Genomic DNA, 27,810 nt, shown 5'->3' with positions numbered 1-27,810 from the left:
CTGCAACACAAATTATCTGATATTTTAACCAGCTAACCAACTCAGCAGTGAGAATGTAAGAAAGTCAGTTTTACCTCGTTTAGCTATTTCCAGAGCGGTCGCTTTCCCTATCCCGCTGTTGGCACCAGTGATAATAAAAGACCTGCCGCTTACGTCCACATCCAGATCAGAAGCTACGAAATGTTTTGCTGCTGCTTCATAGCCACTCCTGGTACAAAAGACATGAAGGTAACTTTAACATCACTGTTTCCACCCACATCTGCAAAATTCCCTGGCAGATAAATGAAGTACATAGGATAAGAATTAATGGCCTCATGTGCTGCTTTTTATTCCCAATAGAGATCCGACTTGGTATGAAACAATGACTTCTAGATCTAATCCTGTCCAGCTGAGAATCAACTGGTCTCCTGAAAAATCTGTTTAGTAGACCAAGAACACATGAACAACTTTCCTTAAATGTGGTAATTTATGTTTGTGTGTTAATTTACAACTATGCTTAACACAGTACCGTGCATATAAGAGGGTTTTAACTAGGCCTTTTCAGCATATCGGGCCGATGCGCAGTGTTTCCTTACCGCTACACCCACAATATTGCTGACATGCCTGTAAAAGTTGCCACTACACTAATTGTTCATGTGCAAGTGACGTCACGCTTGACGTCCCAACCTGCAAGTCCACCATGTTGGATGATAAACAACAATCAGGAAGCAGCGCTTCACGTGTGAGCTGCTGCAACACTTCATGATTTTCTTTTGATTTCATTGCCTTTGAAGAAAGACAATGCCTACTTTGTGTGTAGGATATAATTGTGGAAAGAATGTTAGTCGTGGCAAAGAAAAACGGTGCTTCAGAATTCCCAAAATAACTACAAACAGCAACAAAACAGAGAACACCATGCACTGTGCTTCAAAGACATACATCATAAGGACTTACAGTGCCTTGCAAAAATATTCATCCCCCTTGGTATTTGTCCTGTTTTGTCATGTTACAAGCTGGAATTAAAATTGATTTTTGGAGGGTTAGCACCATTTGATTTACACAACATGCCTACCATTTTAAAGGTGCCACTGGTTGCTTTATTGTGACACAAACAATAATTAAGATGAAAAAAACAGAAATCTGAAGTGTGCATAAGTATTCACCCCCTTTCATATGAAACCTCTAAATAAGAGCTGGTCCAACCAATTCACTTCATAAGTCACAATTAGTTGATAAAAGATCCACCTGTGTGCAATCAAAGTGTCATATGATCTGTCACATGATGTCTGCATAAATCAACCTGTTCTGGAAGGACCCTGACTCTGCAACACGACTAAACAAGCAACACGAAAACCAAGGAGCACTCCAAACAGGCCAGAGACAAAGTTGTGGAGAAGTATAGATCAGTGTTGGGTAATAAAAAATATCCCAAACTTGGAAAAGATCCCAGGGAGCACCATTAAATCCATTATAGCAAAATGGAAAGAATATGGCACCACTACAAACCTGACAAGAGAAGGCCACCCACCAAGACTCACAGACCGGGCAAGGAGGGCATTAATCAGAGAAGCAACAAAGACACCAACGATAACACTGAAGGAGCTGCAAAGATGCACAGTGGAGATGGGAGTATCTGTCCATAGGATCACTAAGCCATACACTCCACAGAGTGGGACTTTATGAAAGAATGGCCAGAAAAAAGTCATTGCTTAAAAAATCACGTTTGGAGTTTGCCCAACAGCATGTGGCAGACTCCCCAAACACATGGAAGAAGATTCTCTGATCAAATGAGACAAAAATTGAACTTTTTGGCCATCATGGGAAATGCCATGTGTGGCGCAAACCCAACACCCTGAGAACACCATCCCTGCAATGAAGCATGGTGGCAGCAGCATCATGTTGTGGGGATATTTTTCATCTGCAGGGACTGGAAAGCTGGTCAGGACTGAAGGAAAGATGGATGGCACTAAATACAGGACAATTCTGGAGGAAAACCTGTTTTGAGTCAACCAGAGGTTTGAGACTGGGACGAAGGTTCACGGTCTGGCAGGACAATGACCCTAAACATACTGCTAAAGCTACAGTGGAGTAGTTTAAAAGGGAAACATTTCAATGTCTTGGAATGGCCTTGTCAAAGCCCAGACCTCAATCCAATTGAGAATCTGTGGCATAACTTGAAGATTGCTGTACACTAACACAACCCATCTAACTTGAAGGAGTTGGAGCAGTTTAGCCTTGAGGAATGGGCAAAAATCCCAGTGGCTAGATATGCTAAGCTAATAGAGACATACCCCAAGAGACTTGCAGCTGCAATTTTAACAAAAGGTGGCTCTATAAACTATTGACTTCTTTTGGGGGGTGGGAATACTTATGCACACTCCAGATTTCTGTTTTTTCATCTTAATTATTGTTTGTGTCACAATTTTATATATATATATATATATATATATATATATATATATATATATATATATATATATATATATATATATATGTATGTGTGTGTGTGTGTGTGTGTGTGTGTGTGTGTGTGTGTGTGTGTGTGTTAGGCATGTTGTGTAAATCAAATGGTGCTAACCTCCCAAAAATCCATTTTAATTCCAGCTTGTAATGCGACAAAATAGGACAAACACCAAGGGGGATGAATACTTTTGCAAGGCACTGTAACTGAGGAAAAAGCTAATCACACCTGTGTGTGGTGACCACTTTATATCTGGTAAAAGTTCATTACTAATTTAAGCTATGTTTCTTCTGATTAAATTGAACATTTGAGCTTCAGCACCAGTGGCGGCTGGTAGTCTTTCAAACAGGGGAGGCTGGTCGGTTATGATATTTCCAGATTTTAAAAGAAAAAAGAAAAAACACATCAATTTTGGCCACACTCTTACCTCTGATCTGGCTGATTGTTGGCAAGGTCACAAACTGTGAAATAACAGGTTCTTTTGGCCCATTAGCCTACTGTCCAATATACATGATGGTGGTGTTGGGGGGGTATATTTTAACATTTTATATTTTAAAATTGTGGCATGTTGTTTAAAAATTGATCATTATTGAAAGCAGCTCTTTGTCAGGAACCTCAGCAGTAACAGCAGAGTGTTCTGGAATAGGCACAAGCACTGACCTTGGGGAGCCAAACATAGAGCTGGGTGCCACACATTTCATTCAATGACACTTTCCCTATATTTTACTTATTTTGACTGAGAAATGTTTTATTGACAATTTTGATAACCCTTCACTTTTAATCCAGATCTGTAGTGTGAAATGTTCTCGGCTGTGTTTTTGTTTAAAAATGTTTCCAAATTGTAGCTGTGTTTAATTCATATCCAGAAAAAAATATATATTCCAATATAATATACTCAGCATAAACATTTTAAATAGATTCTATATTTTTGGTCCATCCATGACATATTACTAAAGTAGCCTATTTACTGTTGTTGATGTGGGTCACTTGCTGTTAGCCAATTCACTTTCTCGTACCAGGAGAGCTGAAAGGAACGAGTATTATTCCCGACCTTTTTCACCAAGTCAATTTGAGGCGTTGGTCTACCCTGCTCTTTAATTTTAATTTTTTCCTCGAAAGGAAGACTGGCAAATGGCTTCACCAAAATTAAATCAGCAATGCTTGGCATCCGTGCGCAGCTTTCTTGCTAGCTGACTAGCCCCCTCAAGTTCAAGTTCAGTCACTCAAATAAACGAAATTTCTGGAACTAAGATAGCAAACTTGACAACACTATATTTACACTTTATTTACAATGAAAATATATACAAACTAAAAAAGCTGGTAGAAACCGTATGTAATGAATGAAATCGAAATGTAAGCCGATCTCTTGCAATGCACCACAGCACTTGCGAATCCGCATGGGACGGAACTGAAATTCACCGCTGCCTGTCTATATTTGAAACAAGCGGTCAATCAAAGAAAATATCCGGCCGCTTTCACCAATCACCAGTCTCCTCGCGGAAAGCTTTGTCATGTCCCTCCCACTGTGAGGCTCGGAGTCTGTGGGCGGGCATTTTCGCAGTATTTGTCCCAAAACCGTCTTGCATTTTGAGATTGAAAAGCGCATAGCTCCCAAATGCCACTGAAGTCCACTGAGGCTGGGAGTCCGTGAGACTCCGTGGGCGGGCGTTTTCGCAGTATTTGTCCAATAATCGTCTTGCATTTTGATATTGAAAACGCATAGTTCCCAATGCCATTGAAGTCCACTGAGGCTGGGCTGCATCGCGCTGTCACGAGGGGGAAAAACTCACGCACACATTAGGCAAACTGGGGAAAGTTATAACGGAATGATTTCGCACTGTAGTGGGTTGAGCACATATATTTCTATGATTCTGGATCTGAAATAGCAATGTTATAAGGTCGGCTATAACATAAGCCTAGTGCAATTCATCCTACACGATGTTCGTCATTTTTAGAGGAGGCTGAGCCTCCCTCGTTGTCTTAGAGCAATCGCCCGTGTTCAGCACGAACACTCTGCTATTCACCGGCAAACCTACGTGATAAAACAAATTCAGCTTGGGCACCAACACTCAAATCAGGACACGATAAGACCAAGATAAAAAACTCCTCTCACAGAATCAAGAAGCACTAGGATAAATGAAAGAACTGCCAAGAAAGCCAGATTAGAAGCAGCGCAAACCTTAGCGAGTTTAGATACACAAGGAGAAAAAAACGTGGTTCAACTTCCCCAGGTGAGATATTAGCAATGTCATTCCAGTAACCCAGTAACTTTGTTTTACTTATGCACTTTTTATTTTACAGATGTACCAGTCAAATGAAATTGTGCCTGAAACCCTCCCAGCAGAGATGCACACTGAAAGTGGTTGCCAGACAGAACTTACTGGGTTACAAATATCTCAAATGGAGCAGTGCAATAGAGATATGACCTGTGAATTGGTGGAACTTGAGAAAAAAAAAATATTGGAAGCTGATTTAATTTAATAAGATTGCCAAAGTATGCTGTGCCTTGTGTAATTTCCATCGATTGTTCCTTTTGATTAGAGTGATTTTACTTTGTCTATAAAAAGAAAATAGAATTAGCATAAAATAGTACTAGTTGCTTAGTGATGTTTTTACTGCATGCTTTTAGATTGTGTTTGTACTCTATTTTGTCAAAGACCTTTATTGTTTGAAATGTAAAGGTTTGTTGGATTAATAATATAAAAACAAGAATAATTAGAATATCAAAATATGTTCATAAAATATACTACTTATGTACGTCCTCGCATTCTGGATTTGTATATCATCCAAACATGGCGGCAGGTGCATACGTCACACTGTTTTTGTCATACGGTTGCAAATGAAGAAGACTTGTCAATCTTGAAAATGTCATCTTTCGATTAGATTTTCTCTTGTTATCCCCTCACGGCGGCGATGGTACGCCACCATGTGAATGTTTGACATTCGGACATACTCCACTCCCTGTCCACGTAAGTGCCCAGTGCATAGCTGCCCGAGTAGTTCTGTGTGGAGATCGTCACTGAGCATGCTAGTCCGGTTTACCTCCTAGTTCCTTATGCTGTGTTCACGGTCAAGTGCCATCCATGTTAAGAGGTGCTTATGCACCATGCACGTAATCCGTGCCGATACCCAACTTAGATCTGGATAGTCATGTATTGTGGCTGAAGCTGAAAATAAAGCTGACACTTGGTGAACATCAACTGGTGGTTTTATTCTTATTCCATAAATATGCCACCAATATAGTTGAATATTAATTGTAATAAGTCTTCAATCAAAAACAAACAAACAAACAATCAGAGCAACTTTTGGACCCCCCCCCAAAAAAAATAATTTAAAAAAAACCTCATTAATATTCGCAAAAAAGAGTGACTTTCAGGGAGACCTGCAAGTGCCAGGAAATGCACTAGAATGCATCTCCGAGCATGTAGAACCAGTGAGCTTTTGGGGGCCTAAGGTGGCCCCTGAACCCCCGGCCATTATGACTGGTGCCACTACACTAATATTTTGATCGAGTCAGAACCCTGTATAAATATAAGCATTCACACCACTTGGACTTTTCCAGTGTTGGATGTCATTTAAAACCCTTGTGTTGACTTTATGATTAAGATTTAATAAGAAAAGAAGCATTGATGTCAGAAGTGAGACTTGAACCCTACAACTCCAATTGAAACCAGAGTCATCCTTACACCAGGGGGACAATCAGAACTACAGACTTGGCTCCTGAGACCACTGAGCCATACTGGCACAAGAAAGAAAACAGCTTCTTTTTCCCACCTGTTCACTAATATGATTTTCTATCCCAGGACCACATGGCACGAAACAGGAATGCACACTGGATGGGATGCCGGTGTTCTGATAAACTGTCCTACACGTCAATGCGTCCTACAAAGCCCCACTGCGCATGCGCAGAGCACAAAACGTCATTTCTTGGAATTTGAACAGATTTTTGTCCTACATCAGCTGTGCTATGAACGGTGCAGATTAACGGCGTGCATTCAATCTTTACTACTTAATCTAATATAATGCTGATTTCTAACCATTGCGTGTGTCTTGCAATACATCTGAAATATCTCCCTGAAATATCGCTCTGTGTGTGTGTGTGCCTGGTGCGGTGTGTGCGTGTGTGCCATTTGAGACATCCAAAATGTAATCAGTTTTTGTAATCAGTTTTGTAAGATTTGGTGCAAATCCGTAAACCTGTTCAAAACAAATAGTTGGCCATCTTGAAGTGTTCCAATAAAATGAAATCATTCAAAATTAGTTGTGGAAGTTTGTTTTCTGTGTGCTGTTGCACCGCCAGACAAGGAGAATGGCAAAACTCAGTTATTTAACTCGAGTGGAGGTGGAGAAAATTAGTTTAATTCCAGAAATGGTGGACTGACACTTTAAAGTGCTGATGACACGTTTTTGACATATTTGGCGATGTTTTATAACAAAAAGTAATTCCCGATGATCCATATATTAATTCACGAAGGCGCCTATTTTACAAGTTATGATGATAAACGCGGCTATTTGGGTAAATCTGACGGGGCTGCAGCACCCAGGAGACGAAAGAGGAGGAGGAGCTATATGACATCAGTGAAAGAACCTTCCTCCTAACTTACCAGTTTGTTGTTGATGCGACAAGTGTTCAGTTTATCATTATTAGTATTTTTATTAGACATTATTATACATTATTATATATATAGTTATTATGCCTTCGCATTGTGTGGCCGGCTTTTGCTCCAAAACCCACAAGGATGGGGTAAGTTTACTCAAGTTTCCCAGAGATCCCGAGCTGCATGCGAAGTGGGTGAAGCAAGTCAGGCGCACTCGTGACAAGTGGGAGCCCTCACCAACATCCGTCCTGTGCTCTGAACACTTCGATTTGGATTGTTTTGACACCCTTCCCAGCTTAAAGGAATCTCTTGGGTGTTCAGTTCATCACAAACGTGTGTTACTACCATCAGCAGTGCCTACACAGTGTTGCCAGATTGGGAGGTTTCCTGCCCAGTTGGGCGGTTTCAAGTGCATTTTGGTGGGTTTTGAACATATTTTGGGCTGGAAAACGTCAGCAGTATCTGGCAACAGATACTGCTGAAGTTTTCCAGCCCAAAATATGTTCAAAACCCACCAAAATGCACTTGAAACCACCCAACTGGGCGGGAAACCTCCCAATCTGGCAACACTGCCAGTATTCCGGAGGGGGTCTACTAGTAGCTATGCCGGATCCAAAGACAGTCCTCCTGTCAGAACATGTGTTGTGAAATGACATAAGATAAAGGTACGTAGAGCTATAGATTCTACATGATAATTATAAATGTAATCATAAAGTCGGCGTGATATCAGTCATGTATTTGCTTGTGAAAGCTTGCAGCTTTCATGTAACTGCCGCCTAGCAACGAGAGGCAAAGGGTAAAGAGGGTAGGCTATCATAGATTCTATTCGGAAGAGATCAACACAATTCTAGACTCCCAGAAGAGGAAGAGCTAGCACTAGAGAGTTCACCGGCGTTTTCATGCGCCATTTCCATTGAGTAGAACCAGAGTAGAACAGCCAGTGAACCGCAGCGTGTTCTTCCGCTGACGTCACAACATGGCCGCGAGCCACGGACCCAGTTTTCTTGCGCTGTGCAATTAAAAGTTGGATATTCGCGTAACAACAGCTTCTTTTCACGTAATTATAACAGAAATCTAACATGTTTGCCATGTTGTATAGTTTATTTAAGAAATTGCATAGAGTCATGTTCGTGTCATCAGCACTTTAAGTGGAATGTTATGCTTCTCTGGGTTGGATGTGTTAAATGAAAGTAAGCTTTTAAAAAAGTTATTGACTGAATGAAAACTGTATTGATGCTCCAATATGTTGTTATGCCGTTTTATGTTTTGCAATAAAAATAACATAACAATTACATTACATTGTGTAAGTGAGATATTAATTGTTCAAGTTGCTGATACTTACAAACTATAAGTAAGGTGCAGATTCTGCAAGTAAACCTTACAATCAGGAATTAGGTACCTATTGCACAGCTGAAAGTAAGAGAAACCCATTTAACACCAGTAAACACAACTTTGCTCCAAGTAACCTTTACTAGCTGGTATGACGTAAACATTACTAGTTGGTTTTAAGCAACCTCAACATTCAAGTTCCAAGTAAGGATAACAAATATTTTCAGTGGAGATTACTTTTAAACGTAAAGTAAAGATAACTTGAAAGAGAACAAGTTATATTACTTCATTTATTTGAGGCAACGAGTTTCCACCTTTTTTCAAGTAAGCTTAACTTATTCTTTTTTACAGTGAGTGTAGTATATTCTGGTGGGGTCATTTGAATTGTCAGAACTTCCTACATTCATATGTTAATGTAAAGGCATATTCTGATGGTCATTGAGTTGTCAGAAAGTCCTGCATTCATATATTAAAGTAAAAGAATATTCTGACGAGGTCGTTTGAACTGTCAGAACGTCCTACACTCCTATTTTAATGTAGAAGCATATGTCAGAACACCCTACATTCATATAATATTCCGATGGTCATTTGAATAGTCAGAACTTACTTACTGTAGAAGCATATTCTGAAGGGGTCTTTTGAATTGTCAGAACATCCTACATTCATTTATTAATGTAGAAGCATATTCTGATGGGGTCATATGAGTTGTGAGAACGTCCTGTAGCGTCATTTGAATTGTAATAACGTCCTACACTCATTTTAATAGAGCAAATGGTACTTGTGAATAGTGACAAAAAAAAACTATTAATTCTACATATTCTGACAGGGTCAATTGAAGAGTCAGAGCGTCCTAGATTCATATGAATGTAAAAGAATATTCTGACGGAGTCGTTTGAATTGTCAGGACGTCCTACATTCATATGAATTCTGACAGGGTTGGTGGACGTTGTATCAATGTACAGTAGAAGCATGTTCTTTGCAGAGGGAAAAACCACGAACTATGACTAAAAGTTAAAGTTGAATCACACTGTAGGATTTCCTGCAATGTAGGACTGCTTGACAGACATGTCTGACATCCCCTCCTACCGTAGGACGCTTCGCAGATGTAGGACCATTTATCAGAACACTGGTTCATCCCAGCCACACGAGTTCAGCAGGTGAAAAATTATGTTCTGCAAATTGTTCTCATCTCATCTCATCATCTCTAGCTGCTTTATCTTGTTCTACAGGGTCGCAGGCAAGCTGGAGCCTATCCCAGCTGACTACAGGCGAAACGCGGGGTACACCCTGGACAAGTCGCCAGGTCATCACAGGGCTGACACAGACACAGACAACCATTCACACCTACGGTCAATTTAGAGTCACCAGTTAACCTAACCTGCATGTCTTCGGACTGTGGGGGAAACCGGAGCACCTGGAGGAAACCAACGGGGAGAACATGCAAACTCCGCACAGAAAGGCCCTCACCAGCCACAGCGCTCGAACCCGGACCTTCTTGCTGTGAGGCGACAGCGCTAACCACTATACCACCATGCCACCCAAATTGTTACAGTGCCTTGCAAAAGTATTCATACCCCTTGAACTTTTTCACATTTTTCCACCTTACAACCACGAACTTAAAAGTTTTTTATTGAGATATTATGTGATAGACCAGCACATAATTGTGAAGTGACACGAAAATGATAAATGGTCTTCAAACTTTTAAACAAATAAAAATCTGAAAAATGTGATGTGCATTAGTATTCAGCCCCCCTGCGTCAATACTTTGTAGAGCCACCTTTTGCTGCAATTACAGCTGCAAGTCTTTTGTGGTATGTCTCTACCAGCTTTGCACATCTAGACACTGAAATTTTTGCCCATTCTTCTTTGCAAAATGGCTCAAGCTCAGCCAGATTGGATGGAGAGCGTCTGTGAACAGCAGTTTTCAAGTCTTGCCACAGATGCTCAATGGGATTTAGGTCTGGACTTTGACTGGGCCATTCTAACACATGAATATTCTTTGATCTAAACCATTCCATTGTAGCTCTGGCTGTATGTTTAGGGTCATTGTCTTGCTGGAAGGTGAATCTCCTTCCCAGTCTCAAGTCTTTTGCAGCCTCCAACAGGTTTTCTTCCAGGATTGCCCTGTATTTAGCTCCATCCATCTTCCCATCAACTCTGACCAGCTTCCCTGTCCCTGCTAAAGAAAAGCATCCCCATAGCATGATGCTGCCACCACCATGTTTCACAGTGGGGATGGTGTGTGCAGGGTGATGAGCAGTGTTAGTTTTCCGCCACACATAGCGCTTTGCATTTAGGCCAAAAAGTTCAACTTTGGTCTCATCTGACCAAAGCACCTTCTTCCACATGTTTGCTGTGTCCCCTACATGGCTTTTTATGCCTGTCTTTCAACAATGGCTTTCTTCTTGCCACTCTTCCAAAAAGGCCAGATTTGTGGAGTGTATGACCTATAGTTGTCCTGTGCACAGATTCTCCCACCTGAGCTGTGGATTTCTGCAGCTCCTCCAGAGTGATCATGGGCCTCTTGGCTGCTTCTCTGACCAGTGCTCTCCTTGCTCGCTCTGTCAGTTTAGGTGGACGGCCATGTCTTGGTAGGTTTGCAGTTGTGCCGTACTTTTTCCATTTTTGAATGATGGATTGAACAGTGCTTCTTGAGATGTTCAGAGCTTGGGATATTTTTTTATAACCTAACCCTGCTTTAAACTTCTCCAGAACTTTATCCCTGACCTGTCTGGTGAGTTCTTTGGTCTTCATGATGCTGTTTGTTCTTCAGTGTTCTCTAACAAACCATTGAGGCCTTCACAGAACAAGTGTATTTATGCTGAGAGTAAATTACACACAGTAGGACTCTTAACTAATTAGATGACTTCTGAAGGCAATTGATTGCACTGGATTGTATTTAGAGGTATCAGAGGACAGGGGGCTGAATACTAATGCACACCACATTTTTCAGATTTTTATTTGTTTAAAATTTTGAAGACCATTTATCATTTTCGTTTCACTTCACAATTATGTGCTACTCTGTGTTGGTCTATCACATAAAATCTCAATAAAAAACTTTTAAGTTCGTGGTTGTAAGGTGGAAAAATATGAAAAAGTTCAAGGGGTATGAATACTTTTGCAAGGCACTGTATCTGTTGTTATAAATTGCAAATGAAAAAATCACTTCTTTCCCTGCAGCCCTGTACTTTTCCAGTGGTACAGTTGTAAGGTCCTCATTTAACAGCAAACCAACAAAACAAATATAAAACAACATAAAGCTGTTGAGAGCACAAATTTTTGGAACAGTAAAGAGATACAGATTTTTGCAGATTTCATTTAAACCCCTGACTTGAAGTAAATCTATCCCAGAATGTAATTCAGAGTTCCCTTATGGACTGTCTTATCCAACAGTATACTACACAGGGGAAGGAGCCATGCTTTCATACTCTCTTTACTCAATTTCATTTAATGTAATGGGCCACATTACACTTTGCCCAATATCAGGTGTGCAAGATTTAAAAAAAAAAAAAAAAAAAAAGTTTCATAGACACCTAACATGTTAACAACTGTCTTAAATGTGTTAATTTATCAGTATTTATCTGAAAGATACAATCTGAAATACTACATTCAACACTGTACCCTCATGTACAGTATATAGTCCTGTAAAACAAAAGTTTTGGAATGGCAAGCCCATTTTCTTTTTTTTTTTTGGCTAAAGACTGATGATATTTGGGTTTGAAATCAAAAGCCTTACATAAAAGCCATTAATAAACTAAATAACGCTTAATATTTGGTTGCATATCCCTTGCATCAAGACCACAACCGTGATGACTGACATCACCAAACTGTTGCAATGTTCTTCTGTGATGCCTTTCCACTCTTGAAGCACAGCTTCTTTCAGTAGTTATGCGTTTGGGGGGGTTCCTCCCTTCAGTTTCCTCCTCAGGATGTGAATCATGAACAGATTCTTTCTTTCTCCACCCTTTGGCCTTTCCATCACTCTGATAGAGGTTCATCTTGGTTCCAGAACTTTTGTGGCTCATCTCTGTATTTCTTTGCAATTTCCAATATGGCCTTCTGATTCTTACTGTTGGTGAGTGGTTTATATCTTGTGGGATGGCGTTAATTTCTGCTCTCAAAGTCTTATTTGAACAGTGGATTGCGGTACCTTCACCCTTGCCCTGTGGAGGTTGTTGGTGAGATCACCGACTGTTGTTTTCGGTTTTTCTTCACAGCTCTCACTATATTTCCGTCATCATTTGCTGTGGATTTCCTTGGCTGACCCTTTCAGTATCTGGTTGTTAGCACACCAGTGGTTTCTTTCTTTTTCAGAACATTCCAGATTAGACTATGCTTGTGCAATGGCTCTGATCAATTCTCTCTCAGAGGTTTGCTTTTCTCCTATAGACAGCTCTCTGGTCTACATGCTGGTTTATCCTTTTGAAAAACAAATTATGTCTTCACAGGCGAACCTCAGGACTCAAACCAAGAGTAGACATTCAGAGCTCTTAACTGCTTAAACAAATCAATTTAGCAGGGCACACCTGGACAACAAGAAACACCTGTCAATCACATGTTCGAATGTTATGATTAAAGAGTCTCCTTTTCCACAACAAACAAACATACAAACAAATGCTGTGAAGATGAGTAATTGGTCTAAGGTGCCATGCTCAGACCTTGCTCCAAGCCCACAGAGAATTCTGGGCTCTGAATAGAAGTGTGGCTTCAAATCCCACTTCTGACATGAACACTTCCTTATGAAGACCCCTTTGTGCCTATTAAAATGAATAAATTTACAATAAGGGTTCAAAATGTTTATGATTAAGTCACTACGCAAATCCAAGGAGAACATGCAAACTCCACACAGAAATTCCACATTAGACAGACACGCTTGAACAAACAACCTTCTAAACAAACTGAAAGGCTAAATAAAAAGAAAAACTCGTGCATGTTTCTAAACTATAAGAGCTGTGGTTTGCAACTTGTGGTATGGCGTCCTATTTCTGCTCTCAAAGTCTTGTTTGAACAGTAGACTGCAGTACCTTCACCCCTGCCCTGTGCAAGTTGTTGGTGATGTCACTGACTGTTGTTTTGGGCTTTTCTTCACAGCTCTCATTATATTTCTGTCATCATTTGCTGTTGATTGCCTTGGCTGACCCTTTCAGTATCTGGTTGTGAGCACACCAGTGGTTTCTTTCTTTTTCAGAACATTCCAGATTGTTGTATTGACTACAGTACACCCAATGCTTGTGCAATGGCTCTGATTGACTTTCTCTCAGAGGTTTGCTTTTCTCCTACAGACAGCTCTCTGGTCTACATGCTGGTTCATCCTTTTTAACCACAAATGATGTCTTCACACGAGAACCTCAGGACTGAAACCAAGAGTAGACATTCAGGGCTTTTAATTGCTCAAAAATATCAATTTAACAGGGCACATCTGGACAAGAAGAAACACCTGTCAGGCACATGTTCCAATATTTTTGATCAATTGAAAATGGGTGGATTCAAACAAAAAGTGCCCTGTCCTAAGCTGTTTCACATATCTCAATGCAAATATCAGTACATGAGAGCTGAAATTATGATCGACTCTCTCACATTAATATTATAATTAGACGTAAGAAGTGGGACTCAAACCCACACCTCCATTCAGAGGCCAGTAGCCTCCTTTCAGAAGAGAAAGAACTAAACCTTGAGTCCAGTGCCTTAGACCACTCGGCCATCCTGACACCAGAAAGGTAAAGTTTCTTTTTTTGTCCCCCTTCTGATAAATACACTCCCAGACTTGCTGACCTGAAACTTTACCATTTGACTTATCTGGCAAATGATCCAATCCAGGGCAGCATGGTGGTGTAGTGGTTAGCGCTGTCGCCTCATAGCAAGAAGATCTGGGTTTGAGCCCTGTGGCTGGCGAGGGCCTTTCTGTGTGGAGTTTGTGTGTTCTCCCCATGTCCGTGTGGGTTTCCTCCGGGTGCTCCGGTTTCCCCTACAGTCCAAAGACATGCAGGTTAGGTTAACTGGTGGCTCTAAATTGACTGTAGGTGTGAATGGTTGTCTATGTGTCAGCCCTGTGATGACCTGGTGACTTGTCCAGGGTGTACCCTGCCTTTTGCCCGTAGTCAGCTGGGATAGGCTCCAGCTTGCCTACAACCCTGTAGAACAGGATAATGAGATGAGATGATCCAATGCAAGTGAGGCAGAGTATAAGCCAAGGGGTAAGAGGAAGGCTGCTTAGTGGTGCAAAAGAAAAAAGTGTTAGCCTTTTTCATCAGTGATAGTGTATTTTGTAAAGCATTGTGTTAGTTACCTTCCAATTCATTGATAGGAATGGAGGTAACGGTTTAGCAAAATGGAAGGCAGGCTGGAATGGAAGTGCTGCATAGTGATCTGCCCAGCATACAAAATACTGGAAGGCTAAAGTTTGTGATTGCACTTTGTTGTTGGTTTGACAGAGTCTCCTAAAACTGTAATGATAAAATGTTAAAACATTAATGTGTTTGAATGTTATGATTAAAGTGCTGATGACACGTTTTTGACATCTTTGGCGATGTTTTATAACATAAAAAGTAATTCCCGATGATCCATATATTAATTCACGAAGGCGCCTATTTTACAAGTTATGATAAAAAACGCGGCTATTTGGGCAAATCTGACAGGGCTGCAGCACCCAGGAGACGGAGGAGGAGGAGCTATATGACGTCAGCGAAAGAACCTTCCTCCTAACTTACCAGTTTATTGTTGATGCGACAGGTGTTCAGTTTGTCATTATTAGTATTATATATATATATATATATATATATATATATATATATATATATATATATATATATATATATTAGTTATTATGCCTTCGCGTTGTGTTGCCGGCTTTTGCTCCAAAACCTACAAGGATGGGGTAAGTTTATTCAAGTTTCCCAGAGATCCCAAGCTGCATGAGAAGTGGGTGAAGCAAGTCAGGCGCACTCGTGACAAGTGGGAGCCCTCACCAACATCCGTCCTGTGCTCTGAACACTTCGATTTGGATTGTTTTGACACCCTTCCCAGCTTAAAAGAATCTCTTGGGTGTTCAGTTCATCACAAACGTGTGTTACTACCATCAGCAGTGCCGTATTCCGGAGGGGGTCTACTAGTAGCTATGCCGGATCCAAAGACAGTCCTCCTGTCAGAACATGTGTTGTGAAACGACATAAGATAAAGGTACGTAGAGCTATAGATTCTACATGATAATCATAAATGTAATCATAAAGTCAGCGTGATATCAGTCATGTATTTGCTTGTGAAAGCTTGCGGCTTTCATGTAACTGCCGCCTAGCAACGAGAGGCGAAGGGTAAAGAGGGTAGGCTATCATAGATTCTATTCGGAAGAGATCAACACAATTCTAGACTCCCAGACGAGGAAGAGCTAGCACTAGAGAGTTCACCGGCGTTTTCATGCGCCATTTCCATTGAGTAGAACCAGAGTAGAACCATAGGATGTCTATGAGTAGAACAGCCAGTGAACCGCAGCGTGTTCTCCCGCTGACGTCACAGCATGGCCGCGAACCACGGACCCAGTTTTCTTGCGCTGTGCAATTAAAAGCTGGATATTTGCGTAACAACAGCTTCTTTTCACGTAATTATAACAGAAATCTAACATGTTTGCCATGTTGTATAGTTTATTTAAGAAATTGCATAGAGTCATGTTCGTGTCATCAGCCCTTTAAAGGTGCTGCTAGATGGTTGCTATGTTATCCCCGGTAGGCTGCTATGTTAAATCAGCATAATAAAACAATCAAACAGATACTTCAACAATGTGTGGTGACCTGAGAAAACCTTTGACATGGTGAAATTTTGCCACCACTTTTCAATATGTAAAACCATTCACTGTGTGAAGAAATCCCACTTCATCAGGAAGGGTTTTGACCGCGTTAGGCAGATTCTCCTTTTCACTGACCAACCGACTGACCACTTGAACTGCTCCAGTGTTAAAGGTCACCTTCAATTTGATACATAGATATAAATGTGCATTTTAATACTTGTGTTTTGAATTTAGCTCCTCGGCACAGGTAGGTTTTTTGTTTAAAATGCAATCTCATCTCAGAAGTGGGATTTGAACCCACACCTCCATTCAGAGACCAGAATACTCCTTTAACAAGGGGAAAGGCTGAACCTTACACATGGCGCCTTAGACCACTCAGCCATTCTGACACCCCAAAAAAAATTATTTCTCCTTCAGTAGGGTGCCACTGAGTTTAATGGCCAAAAATTTCTCTCAACATTTTCCAGGTCCCACCCTCTCATTTTGTTCCTTTTATGAAGCATAGTAATTACTCCAAATTTCATACAAATATATGCATATTTTTTGGTAGCTCAATGGGCTGAAATGTTTTCATAGAGTAACTATTCAGTAGCTGTTGCATGCGTGTATTAACACTCTTATTCAACACATTTGTGATAAAGGTCTACCTAAAAGCCTGGTTCACATGCGCGTGTGCATCACCTGCTCCGCAGAATGATTTGCAGTTGCTGCGTGAGCTGGAGAGCTACAAGAAACAACATGAAGCTGTTGCTAAAGCTGCAATAAAATCATTCTCTGGACACTTGTGGTACTTAAGTGAAATCCTGGTCGGTTTAGCATTCTTTGACTCTGCAGTGTCAGCTGAGGTAAAGTCAGCCATGGTGAAAGCCCTTGACAAGAAAACAACATATCATCCTTGACACATTGCCTTCAACCCCACAGTACCTCAGAAGCAGTTGTTTGACTTTGTATCAAGCCCGGATACCTTATCTGAGTTTGGATATCGGAGGGAAAGTCATATCTGATAAATCTGAAGTGGCCAATAATTTGAACAACTATTTTACAACTATAGCCAACACATTAGTAAAAAAAGTTGCCCAGCCAAATGGGACTATATGACTCAGTTTTTTTACAGTCATTTTATCAGGGTAAGGGAGCCTCGGCAGACTCATTCTCTCTGGTTAAGGTATCCAATGACAAAATTCTTAAAATGCTGAAAGGTCTCAATCCAAATAAAGCAACCGGGCTTGATAATATTCCTGCGAGATTTATTCAAGACGCAGCTGAAATTATTTCTCCATGCATTACACATATCACTAATTTATCCATTGAACAAAGCACTTTCCCTGTGGACTTTAAAAGGGCAAGAGTTATCCCTCTGTATAAGAAAGGTAGTAAATTAGAGCAGGGTAACTACCGACCAGTATCCATCCTATGTTGTATTTCAAAAATAATAGAGAAGGTTGTCTTTGAACAGGTTGACAGTTATCTGACTGCTCACAACCTTCTCTATGAGTTTCAATCAGGTTTTAGAAAATCTTATTCTACAGATACATGCTTACTTTATTTAACAGATTTTATTAAGAAAGAGATTGATGAAGGGAAATATTGTGGTATGATACTACTGGACCTTCAGAAGGCATTTGACACAGTCAATCATAATATTCTTTTAACTAAACTTATGGCTATGGGTTTTAGTAATGCATCTATTCAGTGGATACAGTCATATTTGGGCAGGAGGGATCAAGTAGTAGATGTTAGTGGAACCCTTTCCAAGCCCCTTCCTCTCTCTTGTGGTGTCCCCCAGGGGAGCATTTTGGGGCCCCTGTTCTTTTTGTTGTACATCAATGATATGAAGGCAGCTTGCGACTGCAATTTGTTACTTTATGCAGATGATTCAGCTCTCTTGGTATCCCATCATAATAAAGAAGAAGTTGAGTGAACACTTAGTTCTGAACTACAGAAAGTAAGTATATGGCTAGCTGAAAATAAATTGTCCCTTCATCTAGGCAAAACTGAATCAATCTTGTTTGGATCCTGTGTAAAATTACAGAGATCACCAGGTCTGAACATTAAAGTAGGTAATATTGAAATTTTATCCAAGGACACTGTGTTGTATTTAGGATGTGTTCTTGACAGCAAAATGACAGGAGAGGGTATGGCATCCAGGGTTATTACAAAACTAAATCAGAAAATTAAATTCCTGGCAAGAATAATTAATTTCATCAACAGGGAAGCCATGGAGATTCTGGCAGGGGCCTTAGTTCAAGGTCACTTTGACTATGCCTGCATCTCCTGGTACAACAACTTGCCTAAATTACTTAAAAAGAAGTTACAAACCTCTCAAAACAAATTAATCAGGTTGATTCTTAATCTACACCCACGCACCCATCTCTTACCTTGCCATTTCAGAAGCCTTAAATGGCTAACCGTAGAGGATAGAGTAACATATTTTAACCTGAATATGGTACATAGAATTATCAACAGTGAGACCCCAATCTATCTTAATTATTTTAACAGAGTAAATGAGGTGCATAGCTACTCCACAAGGAGAAGCTCCACTGATCTTGTTTTGTATAGATTCAATACGCGAATGGGTAAAAGTTCTTTTTTATATTTAGGGGCAGTCCTATGGAACAACCTACCTGACCATATTAAAAACATGGCATCCAATAGTACCTTTAAGTTAGCATTAAAAAAGTGGTTGTCTAGCAAAATGGCATAAAGGTAATTCAAATGTACTTATTTATTGTCGTTGTTATGTTTGTATGTATTGCATGTGTTATTCTTTTACACATACATTGTACACCATACTGATTTTAGTTGTACACTTTTAGACATACATTTTAATATGTTTTCTTTTTTTTTATGCATAAGGACCACAATGGAAATAAGTTCATCTGAGCTTTTTTGTGTTATCCTTTTGACATATGCGCAAAGTACATAAGCACCATTTACTTTTTTTTTTTGTATCAACCTTGAGCAGTGTCAATAAATAAAATCAAATCAAAAAATCAAATCAAATATCAACACACCAAGCAGCTTTTCACAGCCTTTAACATACCACAGAAATTCCTCATGAACAGTCCAGATACATGGAGCAGTGACAATGATTACATTGTTGGCCAACAGAAAGTGAGAAGTCTGAAAGTCGTCAATGATGCAGCTGAGCGAGGGGTGGCCTTGATTCAGGCGTTCAATGGAGTCCTGACCAATCAAGAAGAACAAAAACAGTTCTTGTTGCAAGTCGTGGAGAAACACCGCCATGACTTTCCAAACAGTAACAAATCCACCTTGACTGCGCTCACTGCAGCTGCTGTTGACAACTAAATTGCGGACAACTAATTTACATTGTGACATTTTGGTCACGGTTTGTGTTAATCTGTTTGTGCTCAAAAATCATTTGTTGACTTTTGAAATAACTGCTAGTAACTGTTTGATTTTCATGATTTCTGCAGTATTCTGGTTTTTTATGTTAAATTTAACATTATATATCAGAATTTTTCGGAAAATTACACATACAAAAGCTGTAACTTCGAAACTGTTGAACTATTCGGAACTATTCGGAACTGTTGAACTATTCGGAACTGTTGAACTATAACTTTGGAACTGTTGAGCTACCAATAAATATTATTATAATACATCAACACTTTGTCACATTTTTTCTTTTCACATTATGAACACATTTAGGGGGTGGGACAATGAAAATTAGAAACTTCATTTTTGAGTGGCACCCTATCCTTTAGCCAACACACAAGAGCGGTCCCAAGTAAGCCCATGTTTACATTAGACCGTATCAGCGGATCATCAGATTAACGTTTTTAAAACGATTAGTGTGCACACAGCAACACCAATACACGATTTGCGTGCACACAGCAATACCAATACACGGATACGCTCGGCTCCGCAGGCATCCTGCGCTCCAAATCACTCCGCCCTGAACAGCGAGTGCCCTCTGGAGGGTGCGCACTCCGGCCTTGCGCAGCTCACAGAGCACGCGAGTGAAGTGAACAAGCTGTGATTCGGGACTGAGCCGCTGTGTGTGTGATCCCAGCGCATATCACTTACCACTTGCAAGTGGAAGGATGGCAAGCCTAAAGACAATCATAACTACACAATGGGCAGTATTTGCATCAGTATTTGCAGTATTTTCATACTTTTATACTCTTTAATGAAAGGTGATACAAGGCGGAAGTCCGCGCCGTTTTTCAGCAGTCGCATCACATGACCAACGCCAGCGAATCAGGAAGGTGGATGTCACAGTGACGTTGTCCAATGAGACGCCAGCTAGAGCTCAGCACAGCGTATCCGCGTATTCTGAATGTTTACACAGCACCGGAGCTGACACGATCTGGATTGAATACGTGGACGCTGGCGGATTCCCGTTTCCAGGCGGTTTAATGTAAACGGACAGTGCATCCGCAAAGAAAACGAGACAGATACGGTCTAATGTAAACGTAGCCTAAGGCTGCCATCTGGGCAATATTAGGCTTAGCTTGATTAGTTTATGTGAAAAGTGCTACTTAAACCTAAGCTTGTTTCATGTGGGCACACAATAATCACATAGCTTTGGTCTGATCATATGTTACTGTATTTCTCAGTTTTACTCTGATAGGTAGATTTTGCATGCCCTATTCCTCTTTACCTCTCTCTTGCTCTAACACACTCATACCATGCACCATACATACCTCAACATTCAGAATCCAGTAGACTTTGGGGTGATCAGGTCATTGGATAGCTAAACTAGTCCTTTGTTAAAATCCTTTGTCTAATCAGTCACAGAGCGCCTACAGTCCCCTCCCCCACCTTTAGCGAACATTCCATTTACTGGCGTGCACCTTTTCCACGCGCTTCACTCAAACTCTTTTGTCTCCTCCCTCTCCTCCTCTCTCTCATTTCCTCCTACTTTCATGCAGTGCGCAGCCACGCCATTCTACACACCCAGACGCTCATTCTCTCACTTACACGCAAACAGACAACATCTCCCTCTCTCACTTAGCATACAACCCTTTGTTAACCATTTGCCCACACACACCTACTCCCACGCATAATATTACTACCTCATATCACCATTTGGTGCCTTGATTGTTAAACTGTTGCCAGTATTATTGAATGTCAAAAGCAAGTCAAAGAGTCCCATATATACGTTTTTTGGGTACGCACATTGGGGGAGTGCCTGTTAGAGAACACACTCTGTCTAGGCTGTCAGCATGGTGAGGTAGGGTGGCCGGTTCTTTTCCTCACCACCTTTGACTTTCCCCAGTGTTTTTCCACCAGGTCCCCATTCACTGCTGGGTGGACAGGGAGCGAGCCCCAGATCCCCATCGAGCCGAGGCTTGAACCAGGGACCGTTCGCTTAGCGGTTAAGCGTGCTAACCACTTGGCCACCTGCACTCCGTTACTGACTGTACCTGACCAGTAAATTAGATATTTACAAGAAACTGTGTCTTGTCTGTTTTGCTGCAGTATTACTTGAAGTCATCCTCTCCCATCAAAGAATTCACATTCCCTTCACTGATCTAGTGTATCACTAGAGTAATTTATTCATTCATTTAATTATTCATAGAAATAATGATTAATAAAATTAATGAACTGATATTTTATGAGTGTGACTGTATGAGACTGATTTAATAACGTAATTGCACCGACATAGAAACTACTGGTGTGCTTTCTTTTTCAGAACATTCCAGATTGTTGTATTGACTATACCCAATGCTTGTGCAATGGCTCTGATCGATTTTCTTTCAGAGGTTTGCTTTTCTCCTATAGACAGCTTTTGAACAACAAATGATGTCTTCACAGGCGAACCTCAGGACTGAAACCAAGAATACACATTCAGAGCTCTTAATTGCTTAAACAAAATCAATTTAACAGGGCACACCTGGACAACAAGAAAACACCTGTCAGTCACACGTTCAAATGTTACGATTAAAGATTCTCCTTTTCCACAACAAACAAACAAAAATAAACAAATGCTGTGAGGATGACTAATCAGTCTAAGGTGCCATATTCAAAGCTCAGACTCTCCAAGCCCACAGAGAATTCTGGGCTCTGAATAGAAGTGTGGCTTCAAATCCCACTTCTGACATGAACACTTCCTTATGAAGACCCCTTTGTGCCTACAAGAAACACCCGTCAGGCACATGTTCCAATATTTTTGATCAATTGAAAATGGGTGGATTCAAACAAAAAGTGCCCTGTCCTAAGCTGTTTCACAGCTCAATGCAAACATCAGTACATGAGAGCTGAAATTATGATCGACTCTCTCGCATTAATATTGTAACTAGATATCAAAAGTGGGACTTGAACCCACACCTCCATTCAGAGACCAGAAGCCTCCTTTCACAAGGGAAAGGACTGAACCTTGAGTCTGGCGCCTTAGACCACTCAGCCATCCTGACACTCACCCTAACTTAAGCTTTTCTTTTCTTTGTGTCCTCCATCCTCCTTCTGACAAACCCACACTCAGATTTGCTGACCTGAAACTTAACCAATCTATTTATTTGGCAAGTGAGACAGTGTTAAGTGTGAGGGTTAAGGGGTGAGAGGAAGGCTCCTTAGCAGTGCAAAAGAACAGCGTTAGCCTTTTCCATTTAATTTCGATTTTCCATTTTAACCTGAGAAAACCTTTCACATGGTGAAATTTTGGCACCATGTTTCAGTATGTAAAACACTTTCACTGTGTGAGGAAATCACACTGAATCACAATGCGTTCTGACATTTTTAGGCACACTCATCCCCCCCCCCAAAAAAACGATCTCTCCCAGGGTGGCTGAATGGTGGAAGGCACCAGACTTGAGGTTGAGACCTTCCTCTGGCTCAAAAGAGGATTCTGTTTTTTGAATGGAGGCATGGGTTTAAATCCCACTTCTGACATGAGCAGAGCCCCACAGTTAAGAAAATATGGTAATGTATCGACCTGATCTTAATGGCTTTTGACTGCACGATGTCCGTACATGCATACAAGCGAAGCATGTGCACCACCACAGGGAACCCAAATGTAAGTGCAAAGCACATGGTGGAGGGAATGGAATCAGCAGAAAACATCATGATGTTTCCGGGGTTTCAGGTGCCAGAATCAATGGTGAGACCTTCTCCTGGTATAAAGAGGATTGAGGTTTCTGATGGAGGTGTGGGTTTAAATCCCTATTCTGACATGAAAGAGCTCTGATTCTTATCACACCACTACTTGTCAATTTTATAATAAATAAAGCACACACAGGGATTGCAATATATGTATTTTTATCTGAATTGAGTATTGGTTGCCACTGCCATTAATAAGATCCTAGAGAATGAGAAAATGCCAAACGAATGGAGAAAGTGTGCACTAGTCCCAATATACAAGAATAAGGGAGATGTACAGAGCTGCAGTAATTACAGAGGGATAAAATTGATGAGCCACACCATGACGTTATGGGAAAGGGTATTGGAGGCAAGACTGAGAAGAGCGGTAACAATCTGTGAACAGCAGTACAGGTTTATGCCAAGGAAGAGCACGTCCGATGCAATTTTTGCTTTAAGAATGTTAATGGAGAAGTACAGGGAAGGCCAGAGAAAGCTACGTTGTGTGTTTGTAGACCTGGAGAAGGCATCCGAGAGATGAGTTGTGGTATTGTATGAGAAAGTGTGGAGTGAATGAGAAGTATATTAAGAGTGGTGCAAGACATGTATCAGAACAGTGAAACAGCAGTGAGGTGTGCAGTTGGAACGACTGAATGGTTCAAGGTGAAGATGAGACTTCATCAAGGATCTGCTTTGAGTCCTTTTTTGTTTGCCATAGTGATGGATAGCTTGATGGACGAAGTGAGGCAAGAGTCACCATGGAACGTGATGTTTGCGGATGATATTGAGATATGTGGTGAAAGGAGGTTGAGTTGGGTTTGGAGAGATGGAGGTATGCATTGGAACGAAGAGGAATGAAGGTGAGCAGTAGCAAAACAGAATACATGTGCATCAATGAGAATGGGGATGAGAGGGTAGTGAAGATGCAAGGAGTAGACGTAAAGAAAGTTGGTGAATTCAAGTACCTGGGGTCAACTGTGCAGGAAAATGGGGGCTGCGATAGTGAGGTGAGAAAGAGAGCGCAGGCAGGGTGGAGCAGTTGGAGAAGGATTTCGGGAGAGTCATTTGTGATCGGAAAGTCCCAGCAAAAGTGAAAGGTAAGATGTATAAGACAGTAGTGAGACCGTACCCTTAACGAAGAGACAGGAGGTAAAGTTGGAGGTGGCGGAGTTGAGGATGTTAAGGTTTGCGATGGGAGGTTGGACAGGATGAGGGACAGCACATGTGGAGAGCTTGGGAATGAAGCTAAGAGAGATGAGACTGAGATGCAGAGCATGTTGAGGATGGCCAAAGAGGAGATACATGGATGTGGTGAGAGAGGACATGAAAGTGGCAGGTGTGGTGGAGAAGGATGAGGAAGACAGGGAGCAATAGAGACGAAAGATCCGCTGTGGTGACCCCTAATCAGGAGCGGCCAAAAGAAGAAGATCTGAACTGAGTACTGGTCATGTTTGAGTGCCGTGAATACTTCAGCTGGTCAGAATATAACTGGTGTTAATAATCTACTGAACAGGGTTTTTTTTTTTTTCTGTAATCTGAATTGGACTCAGTGGAAGCACAGTTCAGTTTTAACACCGTGTACACTGACCCGACTCCAACAACACAGTGCCATTTTCTTTTCTTTTCTCCTGTCTCCCTCTCTCTTTCACACTGTCCTGACATTTTCGCATCTCTGTCACAACACCACGCTGGATTAATGCGCATGCGTAGAACAGAATTACATAATGTTTTCTGCTATGGTTATAGTTAGGGTTATGGAGGAATGTTATTTTGATAAAGTATGACAGACAGATAAATGTGGCCTCCCGGTCTGTTATTGTGATAAAGGTGTGTCTGTCAAAATGTCAGAACTGTTACAAATAACACACAAGGCTCAAGCGCTGTAACATCCGCCCTGCCTCACACATAGAGAGTACAACAATAATCTGTCTTACCTGGTATATTCCTGCAGACCTTTCACAAACCAAACCGCGTTTCGGTAAAAAGACATTCTGATGTCTTCTGATCACAAGCTCACACACCTAATCTACGGTTTCATAAGCATGACCTAACACACACACACGTGGTGTAGCGCTTATATACCAAAGCTGAGCGTGAAGCCATCTGGCCGCCATATTACCACTCCCACCGCGTGTATTTGGCTTATGTGTTAAACCGTGGTATCCGATCAAATTTGCCCCAAGAAAAGTATCTCCTGACTTTTTTCCCTTTCATGACCTCCTCTTATTTTCTCAACTTTACCCACATTCTTTATTTATTACGCTCCCCTTCACTGTTATTGGTTTTTTCCCCTTTTCCAGTCCAGTCTCTGATCTTTTTTTTTGAATGGCTCTTTTTTTCATTACTATAATTATTTTTACAGAGATCATTTCACTTTCTTTTTATACACCAACACAAAGGCTGTACAACACTTCCTTTCTATTTAGGACAGTTGTTGAAACAGGATTATTTTCTCATGTTATTTGCCATTTTCACAATCATGTCTAAACAGTATTTATTGGTTACGTAATTTGCTGTGGGTGGTGTAGTGGTTAGCGCTGTCGCCTCACAGCAAGAAGGGCCGGGTTCTGGAGGCGTCGTGGCTAAGGCGCCATACCATAAATCCGGGGACCGGGTTCGATTCCGACCTGAGGTCATTTCACGATCCCTCCCCGTCTCTCTCTCTCACTCATTTCCTGTCCTGTCTCTACACTGTCCTATCCAATAAAGCTGAAAAAAGCCCAAAAAATATCTTTAAAAAAAAAGAAGATCCAGGTTCGAGCCCCGTGGCCGGCGAGGGCCTTTCTGTGTGGAGTTTGCATGTTCTGTCCGCGTGGGTTTCCTCCGGGTGCTCCGGTTTCCCCCACAGTCCAAAGACATGCAGGTTAGGTTAACTGGTGACTCTAAATTGACCGTAGGTGTGAATGTGAGTGTGAATGGTTGTCTGTGTCTATTGCCGCTTTTCCACTACAAACGCGGCTGAGTCGGGCTGAGCCGTGCCGTGCTGAGTCGAGCTGAGCGGGGCTGTTGGAGTTGCATTTCGACTACAACCGCGCTGAACCGTGCTGGCTGGAAGTGGGTGGACACATTGGGTGGAGTTAGCGAAAGTGGGTGGACGTCAGGTGATGTCGTTAAGCAGCGCAAACAGTGACATCAGTGAGCTTTTAAGCGGTAGTCTCACGACCCGAATAGTAAACAATAAACATGGAGGACATGGAGTCGTTAGTGTTGCTGGTCTTGGTGCTGTGGCTTGTTGTCACCGACAACGCGGACAGATACTGGCAAGAGCGTATAGATGAGGCGAGGCGCATAAGGCTTCAGAAATTCTCGTAATTCGTAATTCTTCTTCTTCCGGGTTTACGGTGTTTACAGATCCCAGCGCGCTCGCGGGGCATGTGTGGGCATGTGAGGACACTCCTCCTCACCAATCAGTGCACAGGGGAGTGTCTGCTCACGCCCCCAGCCTCACTCGGCACGGTTTGGCTCGCTTCAGCCCTACCCCAAAACCGTGCGAGTTTTAGGGGCTAAGCAGGGCTGAAGCGAGCTGAGTCGTGCTGGTTTTTGGTAGTCGAAACGCGAGCCGTGTCGGGCTGAAGTGAGCTGAAGTGAGCTGAAAAAGGGTAGTGGAAAAGGGCCATATGTGTCAGCCCTGTGATGACCTGGCGACTTGTCCAGGGTGTACCCCGCCTTTCGCCCGTAGTCAGCTGGGATAGGCTCCAGCTTGCCTGCGACCCTGTAGAACAGGATAAAGCGGCTACAGATAATGAGATGAGGAACTACACAGATGTCAATACACAACCAATCAAAATCACCAATAAATAGAACACAGTAAGTCTTGCTTTGTCGTTGTTCTGGTAAACCCAAGGTGAGATGTTCAGGCCAAGGCAAGAATACTTATAGCTTCCTGAGCAAAGTACAGTACTTCACATCCATATCTTGGTCTGTGGCAAGCTTCTCTAAAACTGGCTTCACCTCCTACTGCAGGGAGTTGTTGTCTACAACTGGTCCAATTTTCTGTAGGCATTTTTTTGTTTAAAATACAACCACATGTCAAAAGTGGGATTTGAACCCACACCTCTAATCAGAGACCAGAAACCTCTTTTAGTAAGGGGAAGGACTGAAACTTGCCGAAGGGGTAATCCTCCAAGGAGGACTACCTCAGCATAAACCATTAGAAACTTGAACACGACTTGGGACTTGGTAGTTACAACAGGACAATGAACCCAAGCACGCATCAGAGCTAGTTCTGGAGGATAAAGCAGGCTAACATTAAGCTTAAAATAAGTCCTGACTTCAACCCTATTGCATACATGTCAACCTTTAGTTACCCATGCCCTTACAAAATCTGTACTTTTCCCTTACATACACCCATGAGCCCTTATACACGAGAAAAAAATTGCAATATATAATCCAAAGCACCGATTGTTTTATTCCACATTGTACACTCCTATTATAATAGGCATATTTATCACACTGCATCAAGTTAAAGGGATCAAATAAGCATGTACTGAATAAAAAGAAATTTTAGGTCCAAAGTCCTCTTTTCAGATGAAAGTACATTTTGCATTTAATTTGGAAATCACGGTTCTAGAGTCTGGAGGAAGAGTGGAGAGGCACAGAATCCAAGGTGTTTGAAGCCCAGTGTG

At 41.4% G+C, this 27,810-nt stretch overlaps 1 protein-coding gene and 1 non-coding gene across 7 annotated transcripts in view; both read right to left on the bottom strand.

Annotated features, from left to right (window-relative positions):
• The window catches only part of dhrs12 (dehydrogenase/reductase (SDR family) member 12), a 47,468-nt gene extending 22,173 nt beyond the window's left edge, over positions 1–25,295 (bottom strand). For 3 of the 6 annotated variants that reach the window (XM_060937222.1, XM_060937225.1, XM_060937224.1), the window contains exons 1-2: positions 25,120–25,289; positions 75–208 (exon numbers count right to left, since the gene is read on the bottom strand). In XM_060937222.1, the coding sequence (XP_060793205.1) occupies positions 75–208; positions 25,120–25,175 (190 nt within the window). In that variant the 5' untranslated portion in view covers positions 25,176–25,289. Of the gene's footprint in view, positions 1–74; positions 209–20,811; positions 20,916–25,119 lie in introns of those variants that run through there. The other 3 variants (XM_060937227.1, XM_060937223.1, XM_060937226.1) reach the window with 3 other exon arrangements.
• On the bottom strand, positions 22,412–22,524 carry trnal-caa (transfer RNA leucine (anticodon CAA)). Its single transcript has 2 exons — positions 22,487–22,524; positions 22,412–22,457 (listed from the first exon to the last, which is right to left on the bottom strand). It is a non-coding gene; the product is annotated as a tRNA-Leu (tRNA).
• Positions 25,296–27,810: the final 2,515 nt, after the last annotated feature.

Source organism: Neoarius graeffei, chromosome 13 (genome assembly GCF_027579695.1).
Source record: "Neoarius graeffei isolate fNeoGra1 chromosome 13, fNeoGra1.pri, whole genome shotgun sequence".
Lineage (NCBI taxonomy): Eukaryota > Metazoa > Chordata > Actinopteri > Siluriformes > Ariidae > Neoarius > Neoarius graeffei.
The sequence above is the reverse complement of the archived record's forward strand: the minus strand, read 5'-3'. Positions and strand labels throughout refer to the sequence as shown.